We start from the raw sequence: 17755 nt of genomic DNA, 5'->3' as shown, positions 1-17755 counted from the left end.
CATAACCACCATCTCCATAATAAACATGATACTGAGTTTTTGACTGATGCCTGTTTTTTTTAAAGTCCCTCAACACAAACTGATGGCATAACATAAGCCACAATTCAGGATCCTCTAGATCCTGATAACCTCTAGAATACAGAGGGGAAGGGATGGCCACACCGTTTAGTAGTCCAGCATGAATAACATTACTTCTGGATTTAATTTAAATACAAAATCAAAAGAAGAGCCTTTGAGATTATAATATGCCAGAACCTAGAGATCAGATATCTATATGCCAAGTAAAGGCCAAACTAAATGCTTTAATGATCATCTAGGCATTAAAAGGTCACATAATTAATTTTAAAAACTCATTAGAAAACAGGACAAATAATATCATTATGAAATAATAGAAAAAAATATATACTGGTCTTTGTCACAAGTTCCTGGCAGAGAGCTTCTAAATTTCTTGTAATTTTCTAAGTGATTCTTTTTGTCTTTGATCCTGGTTCCTGATGCAGAGCTCCTAAATCCTTTGGAATTTCTTGGATGATAGCAGTATCTTGTTTTCTAATGACAGACTCTTGGATGAAGGCTGGTCACCAGAAAGACCAAGCCATGATTAGAACCGTGGAATTTTCCACCCCACTCTCATTCCCGAAAGAGGGAAGAGAGGCTGGAAATGGAATTAGTGGACAATTATGCCTACATGATGAATTCTCCATAAAAACGCCAAAAGTACAAGATTTGGAGACTTTCTGGGTTGGTAAACACATGGAGCTGGTAAGAGAGGAGTGGCAGGCTTAGAGAGAACATGGAAGTTCCGGGCTCCTTCCCACATACCTTATCTTATTCATCTCTTCCACCTGAATGCTTATCTGTATCCTTTATCACATCCTTTCATAATAAACCAGTAGACAGTACGTACACATTTCCTTGAGTTCTGTGAGCTGCTCTAGCAAATTAATCAAACTGAAGGAATATTTAAACATGGGAATTTCCAATTTAAGCCAATTGATCAGAAACACAGGTCTGGATATCTGAAGTGAGAGGTGGTGGGGGTCCAGTCTGTGGGACTAAGCTCTTAACCTGTGGGATCTGATACTATAGGTAGATAGTGCCAGAATTGACTTAAATTATAGGACATCCAGCTGGTGTTGCAGAATTGCTTGGTGTGTGTGGGGGAAACCACACATCAGGTGTCAGAAGTGTGAATGTGATAAGAATGTGAGAATAAAGAGACACACAGGAGGAAAAGTGGGTTTTTCCTACTCAATCCTATATACGATAATGATAGCTACTATTCACTGGATGTTTAGTCAACATCAACCAGGCACTATTCTAAGTGACATACACATTTATATATAAATTCCTATTCATATATACTCTTATGAATACATATTCATACCTATGAGACCAAATGAGTATACATTTACATGACTATCAGTGTAAAATTTGTAAAATGAGGCAACTGAGGTACAAGAGTTTAAACAACTTGCCCAAGATCATTCAGCTAACAAGTGACAGATCTAGAATCTGAATCCTGGTATTCTGACTCCAAAACCCAAGTGCTTAAGCTTTAAATGATGACTCTCAGTATAACAATGGAAAGCTGAGATTACTCTGGTGAATCACTGTGAGCAAGACTCATTTTCATTTAGCAAACTGTTGCTGGGGACATAGTTTGTCCCTGTCCTCAAGTTGTACATAGTTAAATGAGACACACAAAGATGTAAACAGATGATTATAACACAATGTGCTAGGAGCTGCAATACAGGTGCTTTCACTGGAGCTTCTGGGAGTTTAGAGAAGCAGTGGAGATGGGCAGGGGCAGGTTAGGGCAGCTGGCGGGCAACACCTCTTGCACTGATCAAACCCCACTTTCTTAAGTGGTCTCCAGTCGGTTCTGGTTTCAAATTTAATAACAAAGCTGCTCATAAAGTAGCTAAACTGTCAAACATATTTTATAAATTTGAGGCAATTTATTGACTGTTTTGGTGCTGACACCAAATTGATATTCTTTTAAAAAATGTTTCTTGTTATTCTTCAAGGTAAAAGCAATATGAGAACCTCACATGAGAGTAGCTTTCTGTGATTTTATAATTGTAGAAGGGCTGACTGAATCAAAGAACCACATTTAACTTTTTTACGATAAAAATAGGGAGAATCAGCTAAATCCTGATTTGTATAATATAACCAACCTTTCATACTTTTAATAGTTGCTTCTTTTGTCCCAACAGAGGCTGCCTCTTTCTTTGGTTCCTCAGCGTTTCTCTGGATGAAAGATTCATCCAGAGCCCATAAAACCAAGTCACGTAAGGAAAGGACTGTGGTTCCATCTTTGGTATAAACTTTGGATGCTGCTCTGGCAAGACCAAGTTGCTCCGTACATTCTGTAAGAAGCTTAATAACAAAGAATATAAGGAAATGATTCGAGAAGAAAGGGATGGAGCTGGGAATAATTGTGAAGAGCTTCTTATTTTAGAAATTTGAGAAAATCCTTTAATTTGGGGAAATGGAAAGGTGAATAACTACTGATTTGATCTTTGAGTAGAGATAATTTTTTATATTAGATTGTCTGATATAACCTCACAAAATTAGTCTTTACTCAAGCTGTGAAAATCAGCTCCAAAAATTTAACACAGCAGCTGATATATTTAATCATGAACCAGTTAATATATTTTATCATCAGAGTATTTATTTTCTAATAAGTGTTCAACTTAGAGATCCACTTTCAATTTTGTTGCTTTATAAGGTATAAAATAGTAACACTTCACATTGATGAACTGCTTTAAAATGAATGAGGAGTTGACTTTCAAGCCCAAACTGAAACATGTTATTACTTCCATTTTGTGGATAGGAAAACAGGCTGAAATGTTAACATTTTTGCCCAAAACTACAGAATACAGCTGTGGAGCTCAGGGTGAATATTGAAGTTGCTAACTTTTGTGACTTGCTTGGTTTGTTGAACAATATCTTAATAAAAAAGCCACTTGTATTCAACCAAAAAGGTGAGTGAATGAGTAGGTATGTACTTGTGTGTTTGCAAGGAGGTCTCCAGGGTAACTCCATATCATATTTAACATTGCTTGTAAAATATGCTGTTAAAGGCACTGCCGAATATATAGACAAGATAATCACCAAGCAATGAAAGGACAAAGCTGGGTTTGGGCCTTTTGAACTCTCCTTCCTTCCCGTGACTATAAGGAGGAGCCTCTATGACAGTAACCACATATTCCTTCCTAACACAACTCTTGCTTCTCCAATTTGAGAATGAAGTGAAATAAGCTGTCAACAAATTAGTGCTCATTTTTTCCAAATGATAAATGAGGTAGTGTCTCTTGGCAAATTCAAATAACATACAATTTGAAGGTAGAATGGGAAGGAAGGCAAAAAACAAACAAACAAACAAACAAAGGAATTCTGTCTATCACAAGAGTGAAGAAACTCTGGTAGCTTTATCTTCCCCCTGCTTTTGTACATCTTTGCTCTGGACCCAGTCTAAAAACCATATTCTGATTTCTCATTTTTCTGAGTCTGTATCCAGAGAAGTACAATAAAAAAGAATATCTTTAAGAAAACCGAGATCTTGATCTCATCAACTTAAATTAGTGAAACTGGCCAGGGACATTTATCATTCAATCCCATTGCTTTCTTCTTGTCAGAAGAATCACTATTATCATTACCTCTGAGGATGCAAGAAACATTTAAGTGATAGCCACTTACTGTGGGGAATGTTTCAGCAACAATTAACTTTCCATTTCGAAATCCATCTCCATTTTTGTATGCAATTATTTTCACTGCCTTCTGGTGCATAGCTGCTAGACCACCATGAGATACAACTTGTGTGCAGGTCTTCATCCGTAAAGATAATAGACGTTCTTCATAATAACTTAGCGTTTTCTCAGCCTCATAAGAAGATAAATCAGCCTGATTAAAACAAAACAAAACAAAACAAAACAAAACAAAACAAAACAAGACAAAACAAAACAAAACAGAGGTTTACTCAAGCTTTTTCTTTTAGTTTCTGTTACTTTGGTATTTTTCAATCTCTTAATTTAATAAATATCTGCATATACATGTGTGTGGTATCTAAGTTTTGAAATGCTTACTCCATATGCTATAGGTCTTGGATATCACAGTGAGAAGAACATTGTGTCAGAAATCAGTTCTCTTCCCAGCCCTGTCATGGAGTCCTTAGGTGACTTTAGGCCTCTGGTTTGTGTTTCTGGGCTTCTCCTGTTTTCTATTTTGCCTTCTCCTGTGACAGGAGCTGGGGAAGAAGGATGCCAGGGCCAGAGAAAGCCTTGGGTTGAAGTGATGGGATGCTGGCACTACGGATATCCTCTTGATCTTTAACTTGAGGATGATCCCATCCCGTGGTGGCAGGCTGAAAAAGGGGGAGGGGAATGAGTGCAGTCTTAGCCACATGTGTAGGTTCGGCTTTTGGCTTATTGCAGCAAAGACAAGAAGGGCAGAAAGGATTACTCAACACTCCACAAGTCAAGAGAGGTAAGAGGGAGGCTAAGGGAAGTCTCCCTGAGTGGCTCTCAAGCTTCCATATTTACTAAGCATACATTCCGGGAAACATTGTGCAGTGGGCTACGTGGCAATAAGAACTTACAGAAAGCATGCAGAACCCAAGACTACAAAAGAGCAGATGCAGAAAGCAGGGTGGAGAACAAGATAAGATATTCCATAGTAACATGGTCTAAGGAATTCATGAGCACAGGCAGGACCCAACCTTAACTAGATACCCACCCGCTATTTTCTCTGCAAGGCCGAAAAGCAGTGTTCTGCTTTGCGGTGGGTTGCCTATGATCTCCTAACCCAGAACATAGCTATTTGATTTCCCATAACACCATAATGAGGGTGGTAAATATCACACTTCACCTTTCTCTTTCAAACCCTACTCAGGATGCTGCTTTGAGGGAAAAATTCTGTTTGAGATGCTGTAACATTGGGGATTCTTTCCAATCAGCTCACCACCACCCCCTTAACCCCACCATCATTAAAGCAAAGCCAAATGCCTTCAGACTTCCCCAGAGGACTTCTTTTCTCCATTAGAGTTACTGTTGCACTTAATGCTTATTGCAACTCTTCATGTCCCCTCCAGATGGAGGGTGTCCCCTCCACCCTGCACTGTGTATCTGGTTTAGGGGAAAGAGGAAAGATATCTGGAAATGGACCTGGCAAGCCCCAGAGAGCACACCCAAGTTAGAAGCTTCTCTTAGGAATTGCTTCTTTTTATATAGGTGTGTAAGTTCCCCTTAGGACATCTTACTCTAAACTTGAAGGAGGGGACTTTTTAAATGGTGCCATTTTAAATTAAGATCACAGGAAAGTGGCAGAGATTTTTTTTTTCTTCACAAGCTATAAATAGTATTAGACATGGATGCATGAATTCAAGCATCCAACCTGAACAATCATTAACAACATGTCAAATTCCCCCTGAAATGTTCCATACTAGTAAAAAGTTTTCCCTGTGAATGTAGACAAAAAAGCTGCCCTGCTAAGTAAAGATTTGCAGTTACTTCCTCATTTAAAAGCAACACAGAGAGCAGTGGAAGGTGTCAGTAGATGATTAAAGCCGCAGAAGTGCCCAATTAACTTCAAAGAGTGTATCGAACTATTAATAGACAATGTATTTTAAATTACAATGGGGAAAAGGAAATCAATGCAGGTGGAATGGTAAAGGTGCATCAGAGGAAGATGAATTGGATGAGTGGAGATGAACTTGAGTGCAAGGCAGATAATGAATGCGTCAAAGTTTCTAAAGTGATGCCATACATGTATTAGCAGAGCTCAGGTCGTTACACACCTTTGCCACACTGATGACCTTGAAAGGCCCTCGTGAGAAGGGCTTCTGGGTCTTGGAGCCAGAGGCACAGAGGAATGGCAGCCCTGGAAGCGACTGCTTCAGCCCCTTCTCTGCTCTCATGGATCGTCCACACGCTAAGCAGAGCACAATTTTCCTCTTTCCAGTGGGTGAGAGATAATAGTATCCCTAAAAAAAGGAACAGAGATGTTTTTATGTAGGGGCATCTAAATTATTATAGCATTTTTGTAGAATACTTTACAATACGAATAAAGCATTTATATGATCTCCAAATGCTATATTTGAAATCTCAACATGAGTGAATGATTTTGCTCCCCAATAATTATATTAAAAAACATATTTCTAAATTCTATTGACTGAAAAAGACTAGAGGCAATGACAATTCAACTTCAATGAGTATAACTTATGCCAAGAATCAGGGTTTCATGGAGGAATGGCCAGTTCCAGATGTGGGGCAAGAAATATATAAGATAAGCAAGTGATGTCCTGTAGTGCCTGGAAAGAAAAGAAGCCATCCAAGAGTAAAGGAGTCATGTTAAAAAGACACAAGAACCAACATGAAGAAGCCTCCACTGGCCCAACCTAGGACAATTGGGGAACAACAAAAAGAACCCTTTAGATATGTTTAAATATATAAGTCCCATGAGCTCATAATGATGCTAAAGATATAAGTAAATATAACAATTAAAAAACAACAAACACGTAAAAACAAAATTGCAGCTTATTGGAGTCCACTGGAAGTAAACTGTCACCAATTGATAACTCTGACCACTGGCCATTAGAAAGTGTGGCAGATTATTTGCAAACATGGCCACAATAAAACCTCCCCATCCTGGTCTGCATGTCCTTCTGAAATGTGATTTTGCTTCTCTTCCAGTCAAGAAATGTTTCTCTTTTTGTCTTTTCCTTGAATCTGAGCAACTCTGTGTGACTTGCTTTGGTCAACGTATCAGTAAATGTGATGATGCAAGCAGATGCCTAGGAAGTGTTTGCACATTGGAGCTGGTTCTCTTTTGGCTGCCACTGGAACCCTGAGACCACAATATGAACACACTTGAGCTAGCCTACTTAAGAAGCCTTGAGGAGAATGAAGAACCCCAGCTAACTGCCTGCTAACCTCCAGATATGTGAGGGAGACCATCGTTAACCACCCAGTCCCCATAGAACCACCAACCTACTAATGTACCACGAGATGACTACATATTAGGGTCACATTAGTGACTTTGGGCAAGACCAGCAGAGCTGCTCCACTGAGCTCAGCCCAAATTATTGGCCAACAGAGCGAAAAAAAAATCGTTCTTAGTTTAAGCCACTAAGTTTTCAGGTTGTTTATTATACCACAATAGAGAAGTCAGATAGAAAGAATAAACATTTATTCTACCAACACTTACAAACTATATTTTTGGGTAGTCAAATACCTACTTGAAGAGGATGAACCTCGTTGAAATTCTTCCCTACATTAAAAATTTAGCTAATAGGGGCGCCTGGGTGGCTCAGACGGTTAAGCGGCCGGCTGACAGCTCAGGTCATGATCTCACAGTTTGTGAATTCAAGCCCTGTGTAGGGCTCTGTGCTGACAGCTCAGAACCTGGAGCCTGCTTTGGATTCTGTGTCTCCCCCCCTCTCTCTCTGTCCCTTCCCCACTCATATTCTGTCTTTCTCTTTCTTAAAAATAAACATTAAAAAAAAAATAAAATAAAATAAAAAGTTCAGCTAATAAATGTTGGGAAAATGACAGAATTAAACAAAACTAACACCCCTTTTATTCTGAGAGAGAGAGAGAGAGAGAAAGCATGGAGCAACAGAGAGGGGAAGTGGGGAGGGGTGGAATCTTAAGCAGGCTCCACGCTCAGTGTTGAGGTCAATGTGGGGCTTGATGCCATGACCCTGGGATCATGATTTGAGCCAAAATCAAGAGTCAGACGCTCGATTGAGACACCCAGGCGCCCCTAATATTGACCCTTTGGAAACTCCTAATAACCGATTTAAGCAAAGATCACCAAAGAGTGACACTAGATGCAAAGTCATTGGGAGATTTGTTAAATGTGAGATTCAGTTGTGATCATGCCCACTGATACCCATTATCACTAAAAATGGAAAATCCAGAGATTGTACCCTTGCATAAATGGTCAATATGAAATACACAGTAAAGTCCATGACAATTCTTGTCAAAAAATATTGAACATAAATCTAATTACAACTTTAGCGTTAAATTACTTTTACAGGAATCATGACAGAAACAAATATAAAAATGCCACAGAAGTAAACAGTCATATCCAAATAAGAGGCATCCTATAGGAAAATTCTAGATTCTACAACCAAAGGTCATACAAGGACCTTGTTTCAATCCTGACTCAGACCAAGCAACAATAAGAATAATTTTTTTAGGAGAACCTAGGAAATTTGATTAAGAACAGGGTACTTGATAGCCAAAATGTATTATTAATTTTGTTAGGCGTGATAATGGCATAATTAGGTATGAAAATTCTCCAATATTTTAGAGGTGTACTTAAGTTGAAGGTGAAATGGTATCATGTCTGTGGTTTGTAAATATTGAAAAACCTTGGTAACAGTTGAATTAAGATGATAAATATATGAGGATTTATTACACTATTATATTTTTGAATATGTATGAAAATCTCCATAATAAAATTTTAAAGTACTTTTATATAGACTCTCTAATTTGCCTTTGTCCTCACAAGGCTAAAAGTTAAGTACAGCCAGAGTTAATACCATTCTCAATCAACTTACAGATGAGAAAACAAAAGCTGAGAGAGGGAAGTTTTCATCCAAGGATACTTAAGTAGTACATGGCAGAACTGAAATGTAAAACTGACTCCTGACTCCAAGTTCTTGGCTCTTTTTGCCTTTGTCATATTACTTGAAATACTCCCTTTAAGTACGTAGAGTTAACTCAGTTCAAAGCCAAACTTTAAATACTTTTGAAGATGTAATTCTTAAATTCTACTATGGATTTCTCTGTATCTACCTACAACTTCCATTTTTCTACACATTGCTTAAAGGCAGAAAATTAAAACATTCCTGCTTAGATGGAAATAAATGAATATTATGTGTAGAACCATCTCTATAGAAAAGCAAGGATTTCATGAGGAATTGTATGCCAATAATTTTCTTTCTTATACTAAAGAAGCCCATTGGAAGTATCCAGAAAATATATTTTTCATTCATTAAAACATCCATCCCCATCACTGTGGTGCTACAGGTTTGATGATCTCTGAGTTGTTCTATTTTGGCAATGGTACATATACACAATGTAAACTGTTTTTCATTAATTCATTTACACTTAATACGGCTTGGAAACTGCTGATGGAAAAAAAAGTACAATACATTTGGTATGCCTGTAGAACTTAAACAGAGTTTAAAAGTTCAGTAAGTCAGCTACTGGTATTCTGTGCAGAATACCAGGCAATTGATTTGACTAATCCTTTTCTCTATAAAATTTCCTTGATTTATTGAAATGACTAACTTGATCTGTTCATTTGGCCTTATAGACATACGGTCTATTACATGGGGTTAGTCTGATCAATAATGACTGTTACTATATATATAGTAGGTAATGTGATTGTGAATAAATTATTCAGTGTCTTCATCATATTTATTATTTAAATGAGACAACATGTGAAAATCACTAAGACTGATCAGTATGTAACATACAGTAGTGATCAAGCATGTAATAGTTACTTCATATTCATTTTCTTTTTCTAAGCTATCCATTAGAATGAGGTCTAGAAAAGGAGTTCTTACCCTACATCCCAAATGGATTTCAGGGGGGGTCTATAAATTCCCTGAAACTTATATAAAAGGTGGTTGTGTACATATGTGCATTTTTGGGGAAAAGAATATGCATAATTTTCATGAAATGCTCAAAGTCTGTATCTCCAAAAAGATTAAGAACTAACCACCGGCTTAGAGACTTTGTATGAGTAAATTTCTCCCAGGCCCAGGAGAAGTTTTTAATTTGTGAATCCCAGAATTGATATATTATTGCACTCTTCAGATTAATCATATTAACTTCTAATAGATAAGCTATCATTTAACTTTTGGGAAAGGAAAATTATGATCTTTTGGAGCAAATCATTGTTAGAAAATGGGAAGTTGTATTTTGGTTAATGTAAATAAAAGAACATCTTGATTATATGGTTAAAAGAAAGGCAATAGTTTTATAATCATTGAGGCTTAAACTCTAGGACTCCCTTCTTTACTTTTTTTTTATTATAAAATATTTTAATCATACAAAACAGCACAGTATAGTGAACTCCCATGAACCCATACTCAGCTTCCCCAATTACTATCTGGATATTAATAAAAGTTAGCAAAAATAATCTAAATTTTGTCTAGATTCACTAAAATCCAACCAAGTTTTAAAGGTCTGTAGGGAAAATATCCCAAAGTCACAAGATGGCCACTAAATAAACTTAAATAATAATTGGATTGTGTGGACTAGGAAATTGAGGAGTTTACTGGTGATGAAATAAGAGTGCTGTGATTGGTGCTAAAACAAGAAGTTATTGATGAAGCCATTGAAAGTGGAAACTGTTCAAGTCTAAAAATGACCTTAGAAGGCCGTTTGAGTTTCTGCTTAAAGAACTCATTTTGCAAAACAGCCATTTTACACATTGCTTAAAGGGAGAAAATTAAAACATTCCTGCTTAGATGGAAATAAATGAATATTATGTGTAGAACCATCTCTATAGAAAGATAGTTGGAATCATGCTGATATTATCGTCTAAGCTGCACTCTTTTTTAGCAAGAAAGACAGCAAATGGCCTTCAAGAATTATTTTGGAGAAAGCAAGTTGCATGTGTGATTTTAGGAGGAGTTCAAAGTAAAACCCATGTGCCAACTATCTGATGTATGGCACTGGAACTAGCATATTGATGGCCCTGACTTGGTTAAATGGTGTTCTGCCTATTCCGGTTAAGGAAAAGTACGTAAAATAGTTTTTAAAATATTTCTAAACCAAATGGCCAAGTAGAAAATTCTGGTACTTAAAAGTGTTAAACTTTTCTTTAGCAGAACTCCAAGATGTTCACTGAGACCTCAACCCACAGCCACTGTTCCACTATCCCTCCCACCTTTCATGCCACCACCCTTTAAAACTCAACCTCGACTCCACCATCTATCTCTGTAATTACTCTCCCCCTTCCCTTCCCACCAGCTGAACAGTTCTTCCTTTCCTGTCTCTTTTAATAAAAACACGAGTTGCATAATCACTGGAAAATTTCAATCATACACCAATGTATGATAAGCCACCCTCTACCCTTCACCCAGCTTCAACAATTATCAATAACTACCAATCTTGTTCCATCTGCACCCCACCCACTCCTACCTGGATTACTTTGAAGTAAATCTCAGGCATTATATCATTTCATTCTTAAATATTTCAGTATATATTTCTAAAAGATAAAAATTCTTTTATCATAACTATAATATCACATCTAAAACTAACAATGATAGTATCTTAATATAACAAAATATTTAGTCAGTATTCAAATTTCTATAGTCATCTCCTCTTACAAATTTGTTTGAAATAGAATCAAAATCAGGTCAATACATTATAACTGGTTTATATACCTCTTAAATTTCTTTTAACCTCCATGTTCCTGCTATATCTCTTTCTCTCTTTTCTTTTATTGTAATTTATTTGTTGTTTATTTTTTGTCAGTTGGGATTTTGACGACTACATGGTCTTTGTGTCTTTTACCAAGTTCCTCTATTTCCTTTGTTTCTAGTCAATTATTAGAATGAAAGACTTGATTAAATTCCAGTTACATTTTTGTGGGGAGGAACACTTCATAAGTGGTACTAAATACTTCCATCAAGGGGTACGTGTTACCTGTTGTGTCTCTGTAATACTATTAGCTACTGATAATCATTAGTTAGGTCAATTACTTTATCAAAGTTCACAACACAGAGACATTCCAATTTTTTCATACCTTATTCATTTCTTAGCTGGCAATGAATTCCTATGGAGTGAAACTTCTCATCTACTATTTTGTTATCCTAACATATAGTTCATAAAGGAAGGAAACAAATAAATGCTTGATTCTTTATTTCCTAGTTGTCAAAGTAACTAATTGTTCCTAAGCATCATCTAATTGTGATCAATGAATTATTGTTATTCTTATCAGTACAAATATATGGATTTAAACATGTCCGATGTATGTCAATCTGCCACATTCAGTAGACATCTGATGTATGTCAATGCAACACACTGATGCTTAAATTGTTTTGTCTTTGGACTGGGAGCCTTTTCAAGTTGACTTGATTCCTTTGAAGATGACCTTGGTAGTCTCTGACAGCATATTTGCCACCTGGTATGAGTTCACAGACAAAGGAGAAAAGGGTTGCTGGGAGGATAGCATAGTCAAAACCAAAGACAGGCAGAATGGTATGGTAAATTTGGACAAATGTAAATTATTTAGCAGAGCCAGGGAATTTTGGGTGAAGGAGAAGAGGCAGCTATTTAGAGATGTCTGAGAAGCAGAGTAAAGAGGATCTTGGAGAATCCTGCAGTGTGCATTTTGAGATTTCTGCAGGCCAATGTTTATCAATAAGCTTGATATACTGACGCACAAATACCTCAGGTATTTGTAAAGTATGCAGCAATTCCTTACTAATAAAAACCAAATCTGAAGAATCACTTCCTTAGAAAGTAGAGTATAGGTATTCACACTTAGACCTATGCTTGGTATAATGCAATATAGTTAAAGTCACTTACAATCATTCACATTTTAATATGCTTTCTGGAGTGGAGTGACATCTAGTGTGGCAGGCACAGCTGTGGGAGTATGTGTGAGTGTTCTGGTGAACTGATCATGGACCAAAGATGGTGGTAATGATAGGGAGCCATTGAAACAATATAAGCAGTGGGTAATACAAATATTTCTTCATTGTTTCCTAACCAGAATCACAGAGTCTAAATGATTTCATTCACAAATCAGTGTTTAATTTGTCTGAATATAAGGTTTTCTAGGGGAAAAAAAAGTTCTGGCTTTATTAAATTGTCCATTTTCTCCTGTTTTCCTTTTATCCTTAGTAGAAAAGAACCACTTACTGGTTGATCAATGTTTTCCTCTTTAATCACAGAGGATGTACAAATACCAGCATAATTTGCTGCTGTGATTTCCTTATCAAGTGCAGTGCTATGAAAGGCCATGAAAGCTTTGATATTTTCCATGTAATTCCACTTTTGATTGGAAGTCCCATTGTTATAAGGTTTATATTGCTGGGGGAAAAAAAGGATAAAATATGGAGTCAAGCAGACAAGAGAGTTTACTATTTATTTATAGATGTCAAATATTTCATCGCATGAATTCAAAAAGTATAGATAATTATTCAATTCTACTACATAGTAATAATCATATTAATATTCGATAATTATATACACATTTTTTACATTTATAAATATGCATTCTTTGATTTACAAAAATGAAATCACAAAATGCACACAATTTGGTAATTGCATTAGTTTTTTTTTTTTTTTTTAGCTTAAAAATATTCCATGGGGCACCTCAATAGCTCAGTCAGTTAAGTGTCCAACTCTTGATCTCAGTTCGGGTCTTGATCTCAGGGTCATGATTTCAAGCCCTGCATTGGGCTCCACGCTGGGCTTTTTTTTTTTTTCAATTCCATGAACCTTTTCCTAATATTTTTGAAGGATATATATACTATTTAATCTCAGTGATGTTTTATTTTACCAATCCCCAATAGTTAAACATGTAGATTGCTTCTCAGAGTTTCCTTATTATATGCAAAAGAACAATCAACAATCATAGATTTTTATGTAAATACATGATAAATTCTTTAGAACAAACTCAAGTACAAGTGTTGATAAAATAACAAGGTCATTTTAAAATATTATGGTATGTCGTATAAAGTTTTATCATATCCAAATGCTTTCTAGAAAGGTTATTCTGGTTTACACTTACACCAATAGTATAAGAAATGGCCTGTTTTCCTCACATTCTTGCTCAAACATCATCAATTCAATAAATGAAAAATAGTACCTGGTTGCTATTTTATGTTTTACTGGTTATCAAGAAGATATGAGTACAGTCAGTATTATATGTAACAGACACAGCATATTTATTCTAATTATAAAACTTGGCTCAAGCATAAGTAAAGAAATGAGTAGTTTCAGTTTTAGAGAATTTAAGCCAGTAGATTAGTTCCAACTAAACATATCACGACACCTCAAGGAACTTTGTAATGAATAGCACTTACTTTACCAAGGAGAGATTGATAGTAAAGAGGAAAATAAATGGGTCTTAAGAACTGATTTAATAGGTCAGACAATAGAGCGTCCCTCAGAGGCCTGGAAAACAAAGACTGTATTTCAAGGAACAGAGAGTGGGGGGTCTAGTAACATTAGCCTAGTGTGCCTCATTTTTGTTATTTCACATGAACTTTAATATTTTCTCACAAACTGATTGCTTCAAGAAATAAAAACAAAATATCAGCAAAGGAAAAAATCTTGAAAAGTAATACAAATTACCTTAAGATCAAATGCATTTCTTAAAAATGGGAACCTTAGGGGGAAATGTCAATATCTATAATTTTATGAAACTGATCAAGGTGCTAAATTTGCATCTGCATGAGGTTTTAATCTCACTGTGGCCCATGCCAAAGAGGCACGTGACAGGGAAGAATGTAATGTTATACACACTATGTCTCCTAGAATAAAATTTTAGTCCATATTTGTCATCAGCGTAGAAGACTTAATTAAGCTTTGATATTTGTCCAGATTGTTCTATCCCAATTATGGATTCAGGACCTGCAAAACAAGCTGCCTCATTGCTATTAAAAACATGGAATAAAACAAGTGTAATTTAGAGACAGTTATTCTATTCAACAAAAAGATGGTAAATTCTATAGAGGATACAGAAAATAAATTCAGAGAAGGAGTGCTCCTAAATTTTCTTTTGTCTTAACAAGGGAAAATACATGTCCAGTTAGGGAGTGTCTTTGGTTATAAGTAAGGATGACAGATAAACATGAAAAAAGAACTCCATAGCTCTTTACCCAAAACTCAGATGAGCCCAGATTTCTCTGAAGTCTCCAAAAATTGTCTGGCTGCTGTAAGCATTTGCAAAAGCACGTTAAAAGTGTATTTGAAATGAGTCTCTTGGTAGAATTAACATGGATGAGTTCACATCCTTCAGGAAGACCTCTTTGCCCATGCTCTTTCCCTTCAGTTGCCAGGTAAGAGGGGACTTGCATATGTCCCAATCAGTGAGCTTAAAGCACGCGCATCTAACAGCTATTCACTTGACCATACCCACCACTGAGACTGTATGAGTGCTACTGGGATAATTTCACATGCTTGCCCTTGGATTTGATTTAAGTAACTAGCATAGCTCCTGACATGCAGCAAGCCCACAGTCACCATCTGTTGGATTAAACTAAATTAAGAGCTACATGAACATGTTGAATTTGAAATCTAGGCAGACTATTGTAAATATTTTAACAATAGCATTCAAGACAGGTTTCTATGACAGCCATTGTCTTTCTCCACAACAAGGAAGTATAGGGCTTTACTTAACTTTAATTAAATAAAGGGCCATGATTACTACTTAGTCTATAAATGTCTTACCTGAACAATAACTGGATAGCCACAGACTTCATTTCTTGCTTTGGTCATAGACACTGCCAGCACAAGGTCCGGGTTACTCACCAGGTGAAAGGTCCTTGGGAAAACAGGACTAGGCATATCATCAAGTAGCATAACCAGATCAGAGCTGCCCCTGTGCCACTTCCCATTGTGTTGCCTCTTAGCTCCATACATGCTCTCTGATAATGGATATGAATCCTTTAAGCATTTCTCCCCTACAGAAGCACAGTGTGAAGCTTTCTCAGTAGAGAGTGCTGGAGGAACACTGCAGGAGGAAGGGGCTCTCTTGCTCTTCCTGGCTGCTGCATGGGGTCAGCAGTTGGGAGTGAGGATATCTAGTGCTGTTCTGCTCCAACCAGGTGCCAAAAATATGGAGTCCCTTGGAACCTTCACAGGTCTGGCCTAGTAACCATTTGCTTGTGGCCTTCCTGACATGGACATCACATGCTCTAAACCTTCTGCCACACCAGCATCCCATCCCCTTTTCATGCCTGTGTGCCCCCAAACCAGCTGTACCCCCACATATGTTGCTTCCTCCTTGCAGACCAGGTCTGGCCAGGCAAACCAACAGACTTCCGCCATCCAGTTAGCTGCACCCATACTTTTTCTAACGAGTTCTGAATTCCAGTTTTGAGAAAGGGCCCAATTTTAAATTTGTTCTCAACTCCCTCAGCTCCAGAGTACCATACAGAGGATTTTTTAAAATATCTGATAGTTACTCTTTATTATTGTTTAGTAATTCTTTATGTTACATATCCCATTTAAATAACTGTGTGGTTTCTGTCTCCAGATTGTACCCATACTGATTATACACCCTCCTCACCTGTCCTGCTATTTATTATGAGAGGCACTGTGACAGAATGATTAAGAACATGGATTCTGGAGCCACAGTGCCTGAGTTTGAATACAGAATCTACCTCTCAGTAGCTGTATGGTTTTGCTTAACTAGACTGTGCCTCAGTTTCCTCATCTGTAAAACAGGATAATGGCGCATGCCTCAAGGGACTCTTTGGGAATTAAATGAATTAATGCATACATAGAACATTGCCTAGCACACATCACTTAGAATGAACTACTATTATTAATGGTTGTGATTTTTTTTATAGCTTTTCCATGAACTCTCTTTTTCTAAGGGAGCATTCCTCAAAATTCCAAGATATATGTGAATATTTTTAAGTTATCTTATATAGGAGCTTACATAAATCTCTGAAAAAAGGAAGAAAATGATTGGGCTAAAACACTCAAATTCTTTTCCTTGCATCACTTAAAAGCAAAAATAAGCCAAACATTCAAGGATCTTATCTGTACAGAAAAAAACAATTCTTTGTGTCTGTCAACATAGGGACACTACACGTCAGCAGTGGCATTCCTGCTGTGGAAAATAGAACTTGTCCTATAAAATTTAATGATGTGAGAGTGGGGGTCTGGTATAAAAGTAATATATTTCTCCTTTTAAGACTGCAAAAATTCCAGATATCTAATTTAAACTTATGAACATAAAACAATACAGTCCCATTGTAAAGAATTACAAAGTACTGGAAAATACAGGAAAAATTGTAACAGAATTTTAAACATTCCTCTAATCACTATTAATCTTATAATGTATTTCTCCCTCCTATTGTTAATTAATGATGCATCATTTTAAGTCAAAAATGGGTATTTGATTTTATCAAATACCTCTGTAGAGTTCATCAATACTGGACAAGAACTGCACAAGAACTGGTATTCTATATTGTTCACCTGTGTAGCCTCACCGTCTGCACAGTCTGTGTCTTGCATTTTCATGAATGAATGATTGTACATTTCCTGCAATGACCTACTGAGGTGCCAAGTTAGTTACCTAGCTGTCTATGTTTCTGTTGCTTAGAACGGATATAGCAACTTCTCTCATGCTTCAATGCCATGCTCAGCCAGGATAGTGTTGGTTATTCTTTTCATTTCTGAACAGTACAGTCAACTGGCACTTGCCCTTAGCAAGACTGCTTACATTCTGCAGGAAGCTTGAGTTTATACACATGTACCTAAAACCCACTCTGTGCCAAACAGTAGTGTGAGAACTTAGTCTGTGTCCCAGGAATATCCAGCACGACACCACAGCCCCTTCCACTAACCCAAGGAATGAGTGCTTACAAGTCACTTAATCTCTTGAGCCTCAGTTTACCTAGTTTTGAAATCAAGTGATTAAGACTAGAAAATTTTAAATATCTTTTTTAGCTCCAAATTCTATGACACAGGATTTCCCCCTGTATAATTCTAAGTCCAGTTGAGGGGATTTTCATCCCTGAGCAGTATTTCATATTTCC

At 36.8% G+C, this 17755-nt stretch overlaps 1 protein-coding gene across 2 annotated transcripts in view; it reads right to left on the bottom strand.

The window, feature by feature from the left end:
• The window catches only part of DCDC1 (doublecortin domain containing 1), a 485161-nt gene that overhangs the window by 35286 nt on the left and 432120 nt on the right, over window positions 1–17755 (bottom strand). For both annotated transcript variants that reach the window (XM_053899858.1, XM_053899859.1), the window contains 5 exons: window positions 15435–15528; window positions 12897–13067; window positions 5801–5986; window positions 3706–3909; window positions 2181–2382 (listed from right to left, as the gene is read on the bottom strand). In XM_053899858.1, the coding sequence (XP_053755833.1) occupies window positions 2181–2382; window positions 3706–3909; window positions 5801–5986; window positions 12897–13067; window positions 15435–15528 (857 nt within the window). The remainder of the gene's footprint in view (window positions 1–2180; window positions 2383–3705; window positions 3910–5800; window positions 5987–12896; window positions 13068–15434; window positions 15529–17755) is intronic.

The sequence above is a fragment of the Panthera pardus genome, unplaced genomic scaffold (genome assembly GCF_024362965.1).
Source record: "Panthera pardus isolate Hobbes unplaced genomic scaffold, ASM2436296v1 HiC_scaffold_12, whole genome shotgun sequence".
In the NCBI taxonomy this organism is placed as follows: domain Eukaryota; kingdom Metazoa; phylum Chordata; class Mammalia; order Carnivora; family Felidae; genus Panthera; species Panthera pardus.
This window is presented reverse-complemented; position numbering and strand designations above follow the sequence as displayed.